The sequence below is a fragment of the Mirounga leonina genome, unplaced genomic scaffold (genome assembly GCF_011800145.1).
Source record: "Mirounga leonina isolate KUSES-001 unplaced genomic scaffold, KU_Mleo_1.0 Mir_92, whole genome shotgun sequence".
Classification (NCBI taxonomy): Eukaryota; Metazoa; Chordata; class Mammalia; order Carnivora; family Phocidae; genus Mirounga; species Mirounga leonina.
In genome coordinates this window covers 1,158,770-1,175,070 of record NW_023270852.1, presented here as the reverse complement: position 1 = coordinate 1,175,070, position 16,301 = coordinate 1,158,770, and the positions used below count along the sequence as shown (strand labels likewise).

The window sequence follows — 16,301 nt, the reverse complement described above, 5'->3', positions numbered from 1 at the left end:
GGTCACGCCACCTTCCCTCCCCTCACACACAGCGGGGCAGCCCCAGGGGTCCCCCCTGCTCACCCTTGAGTCCCCATTCACACACTGCCCCTGCTCCCGGTCTCGCTTCCTCTCGTCCGACTGGCGTTTCAGACCCCTCACTGAAGTGTGCCGGATGATAGTGGCCTCCTTTGGCAGAGGTGGCACAGCCGGGGGCTGGTCCTCTGGACTATAGAGCTCAGGGAGTGGGGGCCTGGGAGGTGCCTCGTCTTCCTGCTCAGAAAAAGAACCAGAATCAGTGCCCGGTTAGAGGGAGCTGGAGGGAAGATGCCTGGTGGCACCACTGAAGTGGTGGCCCAAGACTGGAGCGGGCCTAAGCAGGCCACCTCAGGCTTGCAGAGTAGGACCACGTCAGCCCAGGGATGCCAACATTTCCCCCAGATGAGCTGCAAAGAAGGGGGATGCCTCGGCTCTAATCCTACTCTTCCCTTCAATTCACTCATTTTCCACTTTTCAAAGCATTACCTACACAAAATCCGGTCTCCTGGGTCCGTGGTCTTACTCCACTTCCTTGAAGCGTACCAAGGTGGGGAGGGGGGAATAAGCTGGTAACTCTGTGCTTATCTGTATGTCTATGACAGCACACCACCACCACCGCCGCCTGGAGAACAAACATCTACCCCACCCCAAAGTTCTCAGACTGAGCTGGCTCATTGTCCCTGCATGGTCTCTGGATCCTTCAACAGGTTGCGATCTGAGAAGGACAGTCTACATCCCCTGTCCATGCCCTTTCTATCAGAAATGTGGGTGGCTACAAAATATTTCCTCCTTCCTGATTCAGGGACTGAATAAGCAGTCAGCAACGGGTGACTCACCACTGCCTTCCTGGCAGCCCACTCCCTGGGTAGTGATGAATAGAACTATTTTCCTTGAAACTGACCCCCCACCCCCTAATAAACTCTCTCTGAGGGCTGTGGCTTCTGCACAGACCAACAGCCTGGCCCCTGACTGCCACGAACACCCACTCCTGGAACCAGGGACCATCCTTCCTAACTGCCCCCCCTTCCTTAGTTTAATTTTGCTTTGCTTTTCAGGATTTTGCAAAGGTCAGAAAAGCGTGCTTAAGCTTGCTCTATGAAGGTTTATCAGCATTCTAGTAAAGTGACACAGTTCACTATTGTGTGAAAGTTAAGCCTCCTGTCCCAGATACCCACACGCTCTCTGAGCATCAGCGGCTTCCAACCCTGACAATGTCCTGGAATCATCAATTTCTAAAAAGTTCCCCAGAAAGAGAAACATAAAACATTGACACAAACACAAAACTGCCTTGGACTAAAGAAAAGATGGAGGGTGGGAAGAGACATTTTATTATATACTTTTTTGTATCTTTTGATTTTGTGCCCTTTGAGAATATTATCTAATAGAAAAGTAAGTGACATTAAATTCAAGAAAATAAGCCAAATAAAAATGAAAGAACTATAGCTACCTGCAACAATGTGGATAAGTCTCACAAACATAATGTTGAAGACAAGGTGCAAGATACAGAAGAATACAGTACCACGCATAGGCAAAACTCAAGTGTTTAGACACGGGTAGCAAAATTAAAAAAAAAAAAAGGCAAGGAAATTATCCAAAAAGTCAAGATAGTGATAATGGTTACTTCTGGCAGAAAAGGACTGATGGGCCTAAGGTCTCTAGTTGCAGACAAAGTTCTATTTCTTGGTTTCGGTATTGGTATAAATGGGTGGTCTCTTTATTATTTGTTAAATTATATATTCATGTTTTATGTCAATCTCAGGATATCATTGTTTCACAAACAAAAATATAAAACAAATAAACAACAATAACAAATGGTAAACCTGGTGAAGGAAGGGAAAGAAGACCCTCCCAAGGACTCTGATGTTCAGCCAACTTAAGCCCTGCCTGCGGGCCACAGAGGACTCAGCTGTGAAGAGCCTCTGTGACCATCTATTCCAAGCTTCTTGTTGTGTACAAGGGGAAACTGAGGAAGCCCTTGCCCAAGGACCAGTGAGAGAACAAGAACTGCAATCCAGGCAGTCCAGCTCCCAGGCTACCATATTTTCCCCTCTGCTCCTCATCCTGGCTAGCAGGCATTTTGCCTTAAGTCAGAAGCTAGCCATTCTGCCCTAGCCATTCCTGCTGTGTTTTACTATTTCCCACCTCCTGTTTTTTGACTTCATAGATATAAAATTGGGAAGGAGACCTCAACATGAAGAAATTCACAATGACTCAGTCCCAGCATCTGTCTTCCAGCTCTGGGCCCTGGGAGATGGCTGGAAGCAGGTGGACAGTGAGGACCCAGGTATGGGAACTTGCGTGCTTTAGCCAGCACCGCACACCAACCTTGTCAGAGGTCCTAGGCACACCCCGTGCCCAGGCAAAGCTCCTCTAAGCCTTTGTTGGCAAAACCTGGAGGTCCCCTCTACTATGGCTTCCCTGTCACTTGGACCAGATCCCTTGTATTTTCCAGCCAAGGCTGGCCTGGCACTGGAGACGTGAACCATCACAGTACCTGACCACATCTTCTATTTTCTTAAAGTCTCCCGTGCTCCCAGACTCTGTCGAAAGCTTGGCCCTTCTCTCTGCCAGGCAAGCCAAGGTCCTGGCTCAGGCAACCACAGGGGCCACAAACCTGATCTGAGGATCTGGGCTGAATGTCCAGTTAGATGGTAGATGGCACAAAGAACAGGAGATGTGGATTGGATCCACTAACATGGAGACCTTCAGCAAATGTTAATGCCTTTGGGCCTCAGATCTCTTATGTGGGGGATGGGATATAGACCTTCCTGTCTATACTCCATGTGGTTATTGTGAAGATCAACTGTATCCTACAACCCAGCAGAGTGTTCAACTGCCAGTGAAGATAAAGACACTTTTTTGCTGAGAGGAGTCCATCACCCACAGGCTTGAGTAACTACAGGTTTGCATGGAGTCCACGTGGGGCAACCACCTGCTCTGTGTGATATATATCACAAATTCCATCCTACTTAGCACAGTCACTTCCTCTTGCTGGGCCTCAGTTTTCCCAACTGCAAAATGGGAAGACTGGGCTAGATCCTCTCTAAGGGCCCTTCCAGTTCTGGAAGTCTAAAGCACAATGTTTGGCTCCACCACTCTTTAACTGTTCATAGCTTGGGACTCTGGCTGGTTCTGTCTCTCCAGGTTTCCCCAAAAGCTTCTCTTCCAACAAAGGCTGACCTGAGGACAGTGAGACAATCATATCCCAGAGAGAAAACAATGCCGCTCAGCTCCTGGTCATCAATACTTACAACTTTGGGCTTCGTCTTGGTTGGTGACTGAAGAGGGGATGTCACTTTCCTCAGTTGGGGTGGATGAGGTCGGTACGGCACATAGGTTTGCAGCTGGGGGAAGAGTCGAACCTCCAGAGGGGTCCTCACGGGGCTAGTGGGAGGGCTGGGCTGTGGGGGCAGCTTGCTCTCAGAAGTCGAGAGTGAAGGCACAGGTGGGTGAGGAAACAAAGGCACCGTTTTTCTCTCTAAGGGGCATGGAGGGAAACAAAAGATGGGCTGCAATAAGGACCCTCTTCCTTGGAGACAAGGGGAGTGACTTGTGCCATAAAGACCTGACCTCCTCAAGGGTCAGCCCATATACGTGGTTGCTGGTCTCCAACACCCCCACACCCAGGAAGACTGCCCACTCACCTGGATTTTTTTTTTTTTTAAGATTTTATTTATTTATTTTACAGAGAGACATAGTGAGAGCAGGAACACAAGCAGGGGGAGTGGAAGAGGGAGAAGCAGGGTCCCCGCAGAGCAGGGAGCCCGATGCGGGGCTCGATCCCAGGACCCTGGGATCATGACCTGAGCCAAAGGCAGACGCTTAATGACTGAGCCACCCAGGCACCCCCTCACCTGGATTTTTGACCGATTCCACCAGGATTCTAAAGTTCTCTTTATTTGCACTCAGGCCAGCAATGACATCTTCAATCCTCCAGAGATCCTTCTGTATCTGCGATTTCTCCTGAAAAAGACAAGGTGGTGGTTCATTTCCTTCTTAGCACTTCACCAGAAGTTTCTCATTAGGACTTATGCTGTCATTTCAGACATAGTCCCTCACCCTGGCAGGGGGCGGGGGTGGGCAGCATCCCCTTTGGAAACTCCACCAGGGCTAGACCCATGCCTGCCTCGGAGCTTCACAGGGAAACACACATATAGAAGACGCCCAAGATCCAGGGGAGAAATTCAGAGGAGCTTTCTCTGATTCACCTTGCCTAGCTCCCCCTAATTTAAAAATAAACTGCCTTAAGTACTGCACACTTCCACTTATAAAGTATCTACAGTAATCAAAGTCAGAGACAGAAGAGTGGTTACCAGAGGTCGGGGTAGAGATGGGAATGAGGAGTATTGTTTAATGGGTACAGGGTTCCAGTTTTGCAAGATGAGGAGAGTTCTGAAAACTGGCTGCACAGTGTGAATGTACTTAACACTACTCACCTGCACATTAAAAATGACTAAGGTAGGGGCGCCTGGGTGGCTCAGTTGGTTAAGCGACTGCCTTCGGCTCAGGTCATGATCCTGGAGTCCCTGGATCGAGTCCCGCATCGGGCTCCCTGCTTGGCAGGGAGTCTGCTTCTCCCTCTGACCCTCCCCCCTCTCATGTGCTCGCTCTCTCCCATTCTCTCTGTCTCAAATAAATAAAATCTTTAAAAAATAAAAATTAAAAAATTTAAAAAATAAAAATAAAAATGACTAAGGTAATAAGGTTATGTTATGCATATTTTATCACAATTAAAAAAAAATAGACTGTTTTAGGCAACCATGGCAGAAGGGAAGAGAAGGCAGAGACTAGAGGTTACACTATCCCCAGAATATAAAGAGCATCTTTGAAAAGACAAAGCTGAATCCTGGGATTTGAGGTTCATTTAAAAGCACAATGGGCAGTGAATATTTGGCAATAAAAAGAAATGAAGTATTGATACGTGTTACAACATGAACCAACCTTGAAAATGTTTCTGCCGTGTGAAAGAAGCTAGACACAAAGGCCACATTTTATATGATTTCACTTATACAAAATGTCCAGAATACGTAAATCCATAGAGACACAAAGTACAACAGTGGTTGGCTAGAGCAGGGCTGGGGAGTTTGGGGATGATGAAAGTGTTATAAAATTGATTGTGGTGCTAGGTGCACAACTCTGAATATTCTAAAAACCACTGAATTGTAGACTTTAAAAGGGTGAATTTTATGGTATGTGAATTATGTGATAAAATCGTTATTTTTTTAAAAGTACATGTGCACACTCTGACAAGTCACAAATGATATCAGATAGGGGTAGGTCCTAGAAAGAGGTGAGCAGGTTTTATCATGATTAAGGGACTCTGGGCATTTTACTGAGTATAGTTGACACACAATGTTACATTAGTTTCAGGTGTACAACATTGTGATTCAACTTCTCTATACCTTACACTACGCTCACCACAAGTGTAGCTACCATCTGTCAAGATACAACACTATTACAATATTATTATATTCCCTATGCTGTGCCTTTTATTCCCACAATTTATTCATTCCATAACTGGAAGCCTGTACCTCCCACTCCTCCTCACCTGATTTGTGCATTACCCCCAACCCCCTTCCCTCTGGCAACCATCAGTTTGTTCTCTGTGCTTATAGCTCTGATTCTTTTTTTGTTTAGTCTTTTGTTTTTTAGATTCCACATGACTGAAATCATGTGGTATTTGTCTTTCTCGGTCTGACTTATTTCACTTAGCATAATACCCTCTGGGTCCATCCATGTTCTTGCAAACGGCATGAGCTCATCTTTTTTATAACTGCATAACATTCCATTGTGTGTGTGTATAACACATCTTCTTTAGAAATCTGTCTAGCAATGGACATTTAGGTTGCTTCCATATCTTGGCTATTGTAAATATGCTTCAATAAACATAGGGGTGCATATATGTTTTCAAATTAGTGTTTTCACTTCCTTTGCCTAAAAACCCAGTAGAGGAATTGTTGGATCATATGGCATTTTGAATTTTTTTTGAGGAACCTCCATGCTGTTTTCCTGAGTGGCTGCACCAATTTACACTCCCACCAAATAGTACATGAGGGTCCTCCCTCCTTCTCCACATCTTCACCAACATTTATTTCTTATCTTTTTGATTTTAGCCATTCTGACAGGTATAAGGTGATCTCACTGTGGTTTTGATTTACATTTCCCTGATGATTACTGATCTTGAGCATTTTTTCATGTGTCTGTTGGCCATCTGTGTATCTTTGGAAAAATGTCTATTAGGGTCCTCTGCCCATTTTTAAATGTTTTTTGTTCTCTGGGTTGTTTTTTTGTTTGTTTGCTTGTTTGTTTTGGTGTTGACTTGTATAAGTCCTTTATATATTTTGGGTATTACCCTGTGGACACCTTTTAATAGAGTTGTTTAAACATCAAATATTCTTTTAATTTTTAAATTGTCGTGGGAGAAGGTAGCCTTGATCACTCCCCATGGACTTAAAAACAAAGGCTTCACACCCCATGTCCTCTCAAGGCACCCAGCCACCCTCGAGTGGAAGAATTCTTACATGTGCGATACTTAAGGACTTTCCTGATTCTACAAGTAGACTATGTGCCCTTGGTATATCTCCACAGGCCTGGGTACCCAACAGGTTCTCAGTACATAGATGGTGAGTGAAAAAAGGCCCAATCATAGCAGGAGGAGAAGAATGAAGGGGGGGACATCAGAGGAGGAGACGAACCATGAGAGACTATGGACTCTGAGAAACAAACTGAGGGTTCTAGAGGGGAGGGGGGCGGGAGGATGGGTTAGCCTGGTGATGGGTATTAAAGAGGGCACGTTCTGCATGGAGCACTGGGTGTTATGGGCAAACAATCAATCATGGGACACTACATCAAAAACTAATGATGTGATGTATGGTGACTAGCATAACATAAAAAAAAAAAAAAAAGGCCCAGTCACATAAAATTCCCTGATCAAATGTTGTCCAACAGCTGAGACAACAGATGTCCGAAGCCTCCCTCCTAAGGGAGCTCACATTCTCACACTCTCTCCACCCTTCCAACACCAGCGCACATCCTCAGGGCTGATAAATAAGGAACGGGCTTGATGCTCAGCTCCACACCAAAGCACGACAGACATAGTATTGAACCCAGAGCGTGTGTGTGCACGCGTGCTACCAGGATTATCTCAGGAGCAGAGGTCCCCAAGTAGAGTGCTGGGAACAGGTAAAGGAGGAGCATCAGATTAAAATCAACTCTCTCCCCTCTCCTCTGGCAGTCTACCTGGCATATTTTTACCTGTTAGTTTGCAGTCCTGCCCCCATTTAGCCTTTCTGTCACCCCCACATGTAAGAGAAGAGCAAGGACAAGCAAAAGCCAGAGAACCTCTAAGGTTCTCCAAGGACGATGGAATTTCAGAACTTAGTAACAAGGTGAAGAAAGTTTTTAGAAAGCAGGGGGTGGTGTTTCATCCCTGGATCCTCACACCATGCTGGGCAGAAAGGCTCCTATGGACTGCATTCAGCAAACGCCTGAACTCATTGTTCAGAAGCAGGGACACACACAGGTAGCCTCACTATCAGTCTCTCACAGTTACCTCAATGTTCTTTTATCCTCCGGCTTCCCTGTGCAGGGAGTCACAAGGATCTTTATAAATAAAACCACTCATCTTTACTGAAAAGCCTGTGAATTTTCTCACAGCCAAACCTGGCTAAAGGGAGGCAGGTTCCAAGCTCCATTCCTGAGAATGTGTATATGGGGCTGCACACATATCTCCACTGTTCATGATTTATTCAGGACTCTAACAGCTTGCCTGGCCTAGAATTACACCAAAGAAGTTAGCACAAAGGCTGTTCAAAGAAGGGCTTTGTGAGCTTCCCAGATCACTGTGGCAATCAGGGAAAGCATGAGCAACGACACCAGGCTAGGTGGAAATCAAGTTGCAGAGCTAGGCTTCAAACTAGCCTATCTCTTCGTAACTTACTTACGTGGTTAAGTTCTTCAGGGAGTCCGTGACAAGACGTGTACATTGTACCCATTTGTTTTCCAGGGCAGAAAAAGGGATTCTCTGACTGTGGTATATTAAGTCACCATGAAATAAGGCATGGTAGGGCGCCTGGGTGGCTCAGTTGGTTGAGCGACTGCCTTCGGCTTAGGTCATGATCCTGGAGTCCCTGGATCGAGTCCCGCATCGGGCTCCCTGCTCGGGAGGGAGTCTGCTTCTCCCTCTGGCCCTCCCCCCTCTCATGTGCTCTCTCTCATTCTCTTTCTCTCAAATAAATAAATAAAATCTTTAATAAAAAAAAATAAATAAATAAATAAAAATAAGGCATGGTAGAAACACAAATGGCCAATGACCCTATAAAAAGATGTTTAACCTGCTAGTAATTAAATAAATGCAAATTAAAACAAGATGTCCTTTTTCAGCCAGCAGACTGGCAAAGACTAAAAAGACTGATAACATCAAGTGCTGGAGAGGATGTGGATAAACAGGCTCAGCACCCTCATTCACCGCGAGTGGGAGGGCAAATGAGTGCAGCCTTTTAGAGGGTGATTGGCCAGCATCCACCAACATTTAAGATGTACACTCATTTCAATTTAGCAAGTCCACCCTAGGAGCGCATCTTCGATAAATGCTTATAAATGAGTTTGAAAGGGCAGTTAGATAGATGCTCACTGTGGTATCATTTATAAAAGCAAAACACTGCAAATAACTTAAATGCCCATCAGAAAAGAATGGCTAAAGTATGGAATATTGAGACTATGAAATACTATGCAGCAGCTAGGAACTAATTTCTTTTACTTTACACAGCTTTCTGAGATTATGGAAATCTTATAATCTGTGCCGTTCAATACAGTAGCCACTAGATACATGTGGCTACTGAGCACCTGAAAAGATTCTAGTGTGACTGAGGAATCTATTTTTAATTTTAGTTAATTTCAATTAATTTATGTTTACACTTAAATAGCTACTGTATCAGGCAACATAAACTTGGGGGTATCTTTCCTGGAAAGATTTCCACAACATGAGGTTATGACAAAAAAGCAAGTTACCGAACGATGTGTAAGTATGATTCCTCTTTAAGTAAATCCAACTCCCATCTCCAAATAAATTATATGACTCTATATGGATGGGCATATGTTTGAAAACGTACAGAAAATGGTATGGAAGGCGATACCACATAGTGATGGCACGGATTACATACAGGGAAGGTGATGGGAAAGGGAAGGGAGGCAGGGGAGCTTTTATTTCATTTTTTGCTTTTGCTTCTTATTGTTTGGCCTTTTTGGAGAGATGCATTCATGTGTTATTTTTATAGTTATAGAAACACAAGGAATGAAAAGCTAAAAAAAAAAAAAATCACTGCTAAAATTAATTAAAGAAAATCCAAGCAGATAAGTATAATGGGATAGAATAGTTTAAGGAACTAGTAACTAGAAATAATCATTTGAAAGACATTGTCAACAATATTCACCTAGTATTTTCAAGCCACTATGCCAAGTGCTGGGGTACCAAATAAGAATAGGAAAATGTTAGCTTGGATACAGGGAAATTATGGGGGGGGGAGGGGGAAACAGCAGCAGCAGCAGGAGATGGACAACTTCTGGGGGACCTAGCAGGCCAGCCCTGAGGTACAGGCAAGCGTCTTTTCCACATGGCCTTGGACCAGGCTTTCTGGGAATCAGCTCCCAATGGTGAGTGGAGGGACAGCAGGCTTTTCCCAGGCCACACACCTAATCCCCCTCCTGAATTCCTTCACTCTCTGGGCACACTGATATCCAGAGTCAATATATTCATGAAATCGCTTGAAGGAAGAGCCTGGGCTAGCACTAGTTCATAGATTAGCAAACTTAGCACCAAAATTGGCCTAGCACGGTGCCTCAGGCACAGGAAGTCTCCATTAATGCTTGCTGATTTCAAATACATTGGATTTATGTCAGAGAAGATATGGTAGAGCTGAAGCTGGGTTCAAAAGCAGGTTATTTTCCATCTTAAAAAAATTGAGGGTGGGGCAGAAGCCTGATCAGGCACAATGGGGAAACACTGGGCAGCTGCAGGACCCAACTGGGAAGACCAAAAACCACACAGGGCCTTTCTTCTCTCACCTTTGGGGGCAGAGGCAGCCATCATCGGAATGGCCTGGTTTGTCAGGGTAGAGGAGCCGGGGCTCTAAGCTTAGCTGCCCTTCCTGAGCAGGGCAGTGGCCACAGCGATGGGTATCTCCCAGCCTGGCTCCAGAAACGCAAGTGACCACTTGGAGACCAGAGGCCTTGGTCCAAGGAGACCAAGATGGACCTGGATTCACACTACCTCCTCAGGTGAAGGACTGATAGCATCTAACTTCAGGAATCAGAGGGAGGGAGGGAGGAAGGAAGGAAGGAACTGGGGGTTCCTGCTGCTAAGTGAGTAGTGCCAAGATGGGGCAGAGAATCACAGGAACATAGATCATTCTCAAGTCTGTAAGGTTCTCAAGTTTGGTATTTCTTTCCTCTCAGGGCTGTTTCCCCAAATGATCAGGAGTAAAACCCTTACAAAAACCCAAGAACTTGTCTTCGAGAGGAGAGAGGTAGGGGTTGCTGAGGTGAGTTTTCTCATCACAGCCTGGCAGGGATCCCTGAGGGAGAGCTTGGGGGCGCAAGCAAGCTGAGTCCCAGTAGAAGAAGAAAAGGTCCCTGGATAGGGCTCACAGCCCCACAGGTGAAGGCTCTCAGAAGGAAGAGAGCTCAGAAGGGAGGAGGCGCCCCTGGGTCACCTGGAAAAAAAAGGCTCTTCTGTGTTGCTCTTGCAGGGTCTGCTTCAGCTGCTCCACATCACTCTCTAACTTCAGATATTCATTCCAGGCATTTTCCATCTCCTGTTGGCCAAGGAAATGCTCCTGAGTTTTAGTTATCCCCTGTCTCCCAGACGGCCCCATGAGCATCTGTGCTCTTGACCACTGCTGACCCAGCCAGGGCAAGAGGGAAGGGGAGCCCAGCAGGTCTCAGGCAAGCCTGGGAGGAGAGAGACAGGGCTTGTCTTCTCATTCCTGCTCTGACCCTGGTCACCTGAACTGTCCCCTCTCCCACCGCTGGAGATGCTTTGGTCCCCAGCCCCAGCAGAAAGGGCCTGCACCAATTCTGATGTCTTGGAATTAACTACACACAGATCAGGGAAATCTGGTCCCTTGGGTGTCACTGTAGCCATACAGCAGTCACTGATGGAAAGCATCTTGAGGTACCAGCAGAGACAGACCCGTCAGCCCCAGACAAGGTGAGCCACCGTCAGGAGGCAACCTGGAGAAGTTCTGCTACTCCAAGACTCGTCCCTGGCCACCAACTCAACTACAGCTTGTGAGATAGGAGAAGCAGCCCCCTGCCCAGCCCCCTGCCCAGTTGGGGGTGGGAGATGGGGGCAGGGGAGTGTCTGCCACCCTCCACACCCTCTACACACAGTGGACTCTCTGGAGATCTCTGCCCGGATGTGGACAAGGTCCTCCTGCAGCAACCTCTGCTGGTGAGCAATCTTCTCCAGGTGCGGGGGCTGGTCTCGGTACTGCTCCATCTGTCGGTGCAATACCTCCAGCACAGACTCCAGCTGGTCCTGCACGGGGCAAGGGCCAAAGAACAACAGGATAGCAGGACAGCCCCTGGAGGCCTCCCCATCCCATGCCAGGAACTAAACAAACCTGCTGGATCTGAGGCTGAAGGGCCCACTGCCCAGCTGGGGCCTTTGATTCCAGCTCTAACTCTGCCTACTGGATGGCCTCCTGGGACAAGTCACCTAACAACTCTGTGCCTCAGTTTTCTCATCTATGAAGTGGGTATAAGGTCATCCACTCTTTATGCGATAAATGATGTATGAGGATACATCAAAGACTAGATGCAAAATTCTCTTAACTTTTCTTGGAGAAAAGGGCATGTCATGAATCTCCAGCATCACAAGTATAATACCTTTTTAAAGTTCAACAAAGAAAAAAAAAAAATCACAGTAAGTATCCAAGAAACCAAACATGGGGAGCCCCTGGCCTGTTCCTCCCCTCCAATCCAGACTCGCTTCCTCTGTAGCCCAGATCAGGAGGAAAAGAGCTTAGGAAATGACAGCCTCTGTCTTGTTACAAGCGTGGCCACTTTCTCCAAGGCAACCCCCTTCCATGGAGTTCAAGGGCTTGGGGTCATCACATATAAGCCAGCAGAGCCCTCCTCTCCCAGGCTGACCTCCCGAGGCCTCCAAGGAGAGGTAGACCAGAGCAGAAATAAGGTGGAGGAGGGGTAGGTGGCACTTGGAATAAGCAGGCTGAAGTCTCCCCATAAAATTTCCTCCAGGTTTAGGCAGAAATGCCCCTGGAAACGAACACAGTAATGGTTCTGAATAAACTAATACCTGTTCTGGATAAATGAATACCTGTGACATGAGAGTCCAATCTATATCCGAGAAAAGACAGCATGACAAAACCCCCCTCCACTCAGCCCAAGATTATGCAAAACTGATGCATACTTTGTTCTCCTTGAGGGCTCGGATCTTGTCTTCCAAGTCCTGGAGGATCCTGTCTTGTTCACAGAAGACGCTTAGTTTGACCTGTGAGCAAGAACAGGTTGGAGAGGGCCTGGGATGATGAGAAAAGGGCACAACCTTGAAGCGTGATCAGAAAGCCTTTGGCTACGGAACCATCCAAGCCCTGTGTGAAGCTGCCCGCCTCGGGTCCGGTGGCAGCAGGCAGCTGGGGGATGGGGGAGGGTCAGCCTGTCACCCTGCTCACTCACGTCAATGTCACTCTCCGCAATCTTCACTGGCTTCAGACTTCGATCCTTGACAAGGTCCCGGCCCGTCATCTGGGAGGTGAACAATTTAAAGGAGATTAACCATGAGGTTCAGGATTAGCTCTCGAGAAGGAGAGTTAGCCCCACGATGGACGAGTGTGGAAGTCTTGGCAGGTAGGGTTATGGCATGAAGTGGGCAAAAACTCAGGCGAGGCCTGATTTTTATGCCTACTTCATTTTAGGGAAAAACCAAAACTTTTTTGTGATCCAAGAAGCACTTGTAAACTTCTCAAATTTAAAGAAAAAGTAGACATTGACTGTAGAAGCTTAATTTGCCCCAAATGAGTTCAGTACGAATCCTGGAAGATTTAAAAGACAGAGTTTTGCTACCGAACCTGGGGTCAAACCCACATTACAGAAGTCTATGACCCCCAGCCCAGGGCAGGGAGGCGGACCAGGAGGAACCAGTGAGTCCCTGGGGCATCGCTAAGCCTTAGTTTAAGGAAGCCCCTGAGCTGCTTACCTCCCCAAGAGCAAGGTCAGCCTTTCTCACTCTACATCATTTGGGAGGAAAATCAGGTCAAGGGATGAAGGAACCTGGATAATTCCTGGCTGGGGTTTTCAACTGATCCCCGAGTAACTGAGGCAGGTCATATTTATATAAGTCACAAGTTACCCTGTCCTCTCAAGAAAGGAAACCAAAAAGCAGTAGACAAAAATCACCAAACTTATGGGTCAGTGGGCATTCACAACATTGTCCATCCTTCCCTTGACCTCATGTGGGCATCACGCTGGCATCTCCCACTGACCCCTACAAAGCTAAACCCAACTCTTTAGTCCATGTTTTCACTTCCCCTAATCTCCTACTTGCCAAAAGCTGTGTGGGATGGGGGTGGGGAGACTTTTCCACAGATGCACACCCCCACCCCCCACAGCCAAGCCATGGTCAGGGAGAGCCAGGCTGAATGTGCCCCATGCAGGGAAGGCCATATTGCTGAATTCCATTTTACAGATGTGACAGGGAAACAGAGGGTGGAACCCCTCTCTTCCATGAGATAGATGGTGTGTATACTATGTTGAGGGTCCCAGTGTTGATGGACAGACAGCTGCTGGAGAGATGGCGCTCACTTTCTCCCTACTCCATCTGAGAGGTCCAGTAAGTTGTGTGAATAAAAAGCAAAAATATATTGGCAAACATTCTCCTCAGAACTCAAGCCGTTCATGTGCCCAACTGTCCTGCACTCCTTCTCCTTATCATCATCAGCAAATGTCAAGGTCAAGGTCAAGGGACGATGCCCTCTCCATGCCTTGGGCTGAGGACGGAGTCTGGCTGCAGACACACCCCCAACCCATTCCCATGCTCCCTTTGGTCACACAGCAGAGGGCAGGGACCACCGTCTTATTTATCTTGGTAAAGTCAGCCCTGAACATAAAGCCTGGCACGCTCGAAGGCACTCGCCAAATGCTTATTGCATTGGAGGTAGGTCAAAAGGAAACACATATAGGTCAGTAGAATTCCTGGAAAAAGTAGAACTCCAGCCAAATTCTGCTCTTCAGACTGGCAGATTATATGTACATACATACACACACACAGTCACGGGAGACATGGACTACTGCCACAAGCCACAAACAAACTGCTGGCTCCTGCAAGGACACAGGGCTGGGAAAGGTGCGGAGAGGAAGCGGAGGGAGATGGCGGGGGAGGGGTGGAATTAATCCTGGTGAACCCCAACAGCTGACCTCCCAGGCGGGAGGTGGACCTTTAAACTCAGGGGAAGCCAGCAGGTAAAGGTAAGGAGGTCACTCTGGGTCACAGTCCATCAAAGCAGAGGACAATGAGCTTGCCTACTCTCCAAGGGGCTGACCCTTGGCTCACTTCCTAGGAAGAAATCATTTTCAAATTGAGATATGCTGTGGAGATTTTTTTCCTCCTACCAAAACTCTTCCCTTTATTTCACTGGAGTATCAAAAAGATGGTATCTTTTTGATATTGAAATAGCAAGGCAGAGAATCTAATTGAGCAATGCCTCATTTACCCAACACCATCAGGAAAGGAATGACGTATTCTACACAAAAAGGGCATTTTGAGAAAGCTGAACCTTTTAAACCTTTTGATGGAAAGGTTTCTAAAAGTAAGTCCTACACTGCCTTCATAGAACTGAATATAAATTCAACCTTTCGGGGATGAATCAGAGTCATTATAAAAATCAGTAATATGGAATTTCTTAGAAGTCAGTGTTTTAGGACTATGTGCCCCTTGATTAAATGCTCTTAAATTTCTGTGCTTTCATTTCCGTTGTAGATTGACACATAATGTTTTTTTTTTCCCCTCTCAGAATATTAGTACCCCCTCTTTTCTAAGAAGTATCTCTTTCGTCCCCTTTTAAGGGCTGCATTTAAGGTGCTGTAAGTTAGGAATTCAAATGGCTGAATCTGTTAGGACTGGAGATTCAACAGTCAACACGCCGCTTTTCCAGAACTCCCTCCCTCCAATGGGTCTGGCACCCTTCAGGGGAGGTCCTTCCATACCTCGTGTCTCCCAGTCTATGGGCCTTCGTACATCAGATGATATGCTCTGTCTCCCCTCAGTCGACAGTAACCTGATTAGGGGTGACTATGGGGACTGTGACATATTTTCATATTTTCTCTGTATCCTTAAAGTCCAGTCAGGGCCCAGTATATTAAGGATATTTGGGAACTGTTTGCTAAATGAACCTGTGAATGTAACAAAATAAAGTGAACTGGCTCTACTCCTATGGAATAAAGGGCACAGGCTTTAGAGCATGAGCTTCATGAAAGTGTTTACACAGCTCAGAGGCCCTTGAAACTTCTGAATTCAGTTTTGTTCCAGAGAGTCAAGGCTACTACAAAGTATCCACAAGTAGTTTATTACATCTCATTTTCCTTTTTAAACTGTGCTTTGTGATAGCAATGTTTTGATCCATTTAAAATGTCAACTATGGGTCTCCAGCACCTCTGTCACCAGAAAAAGTGGAAGTCAGTGGGCATTCATCCCTTTGAAAGAGTCTGGGCACCAGAAAAGAACTGAAGGCCACCCAAGCATTTTACTTCACCCTTCACCTCATCCCAACACACCTTTTCTCAGGGCTCGGGATGACTGCACATAGCACCTGATTCCCAACCTGCAGCCTCCCTTGGAAAGCTATAAAAGCTGGCCATATTTCAGGTGCTACTTCTGCATCAGTCAAGGGGGGACCCTGGGCAGGGGGGGGAACATCTTGTTCTAGCCCTGCTTTAGACTGTTTTCAAATACCGACACCCTGCCCTGAAGAAAAGCCACCCTAATCCCAGGGCCACGGTGGAATCTCAGGATATCCCAGCTCCTCCAAGGTGACCAGGAACTGCCGTTCCTTCCCAAGGAACTCACGCTTGACTACACAGACCACACTGGTGTCGGTCGGAGTCAGTCCTCACCATGGAGGCAGATGAGAGAGAATGGAAACACAACACAAGCTGGTGGCAAGCCAGGCAAGCCCCCCCCCACCCATGGCAGCACAAAGGATGGAGTCACAGAATACCGCAGATGAGAGGCTCAGCCTGGTGCACCAGCCAAAATGCTGAAGGGAGCT

At 46.8% G+C, this 16,301-nt stretch overlaps 1 protein-coding gene across 3 annotated transcripts in view; it reads right to left on the bottom strand.

Moving 5' to 3' along the window:
- PLEKHA7 (pleckstrin homology domain containing A7) overlaps positions 1-16,301 on the bottom strand; it is a 213,275-nt gene that overhangs the window by 14,661 nt on the left and 182,313 nt on the right. For all 3 annotated transcript variants that reach the window (XM_034995414.1, XM_034995413.1, XM_034995415.1), the window contains 7 exons: positions 12,715-12,783; positions 12,449-12,529; positions 11,405-11,554; positions 10,728-10,829; positions 3,873-3,981; positions 3,270-3,496; positions 64-252 (listed from right to left, as the gene is read on the bottom strand). In XM_034995414.1, the coding sequence (XP_034851305.1) occupies positions 64-252; positions 3,270-3,496; positions 3,873-3,981; positions 10,728-10,829; positions 11,405-11,554; positions 12,449-12,529; positions 12,715-12,783 (927 nt within the window). The remainder of the gene's footprint in view (positions 1-63; positions 253-3,269; positions 3,497-3,872; positions 3,982-10,727; positions 10,830-11,404; positions 11,555-12,448; positions 12,530-12,714; positions 12,784-16,301) is intronic.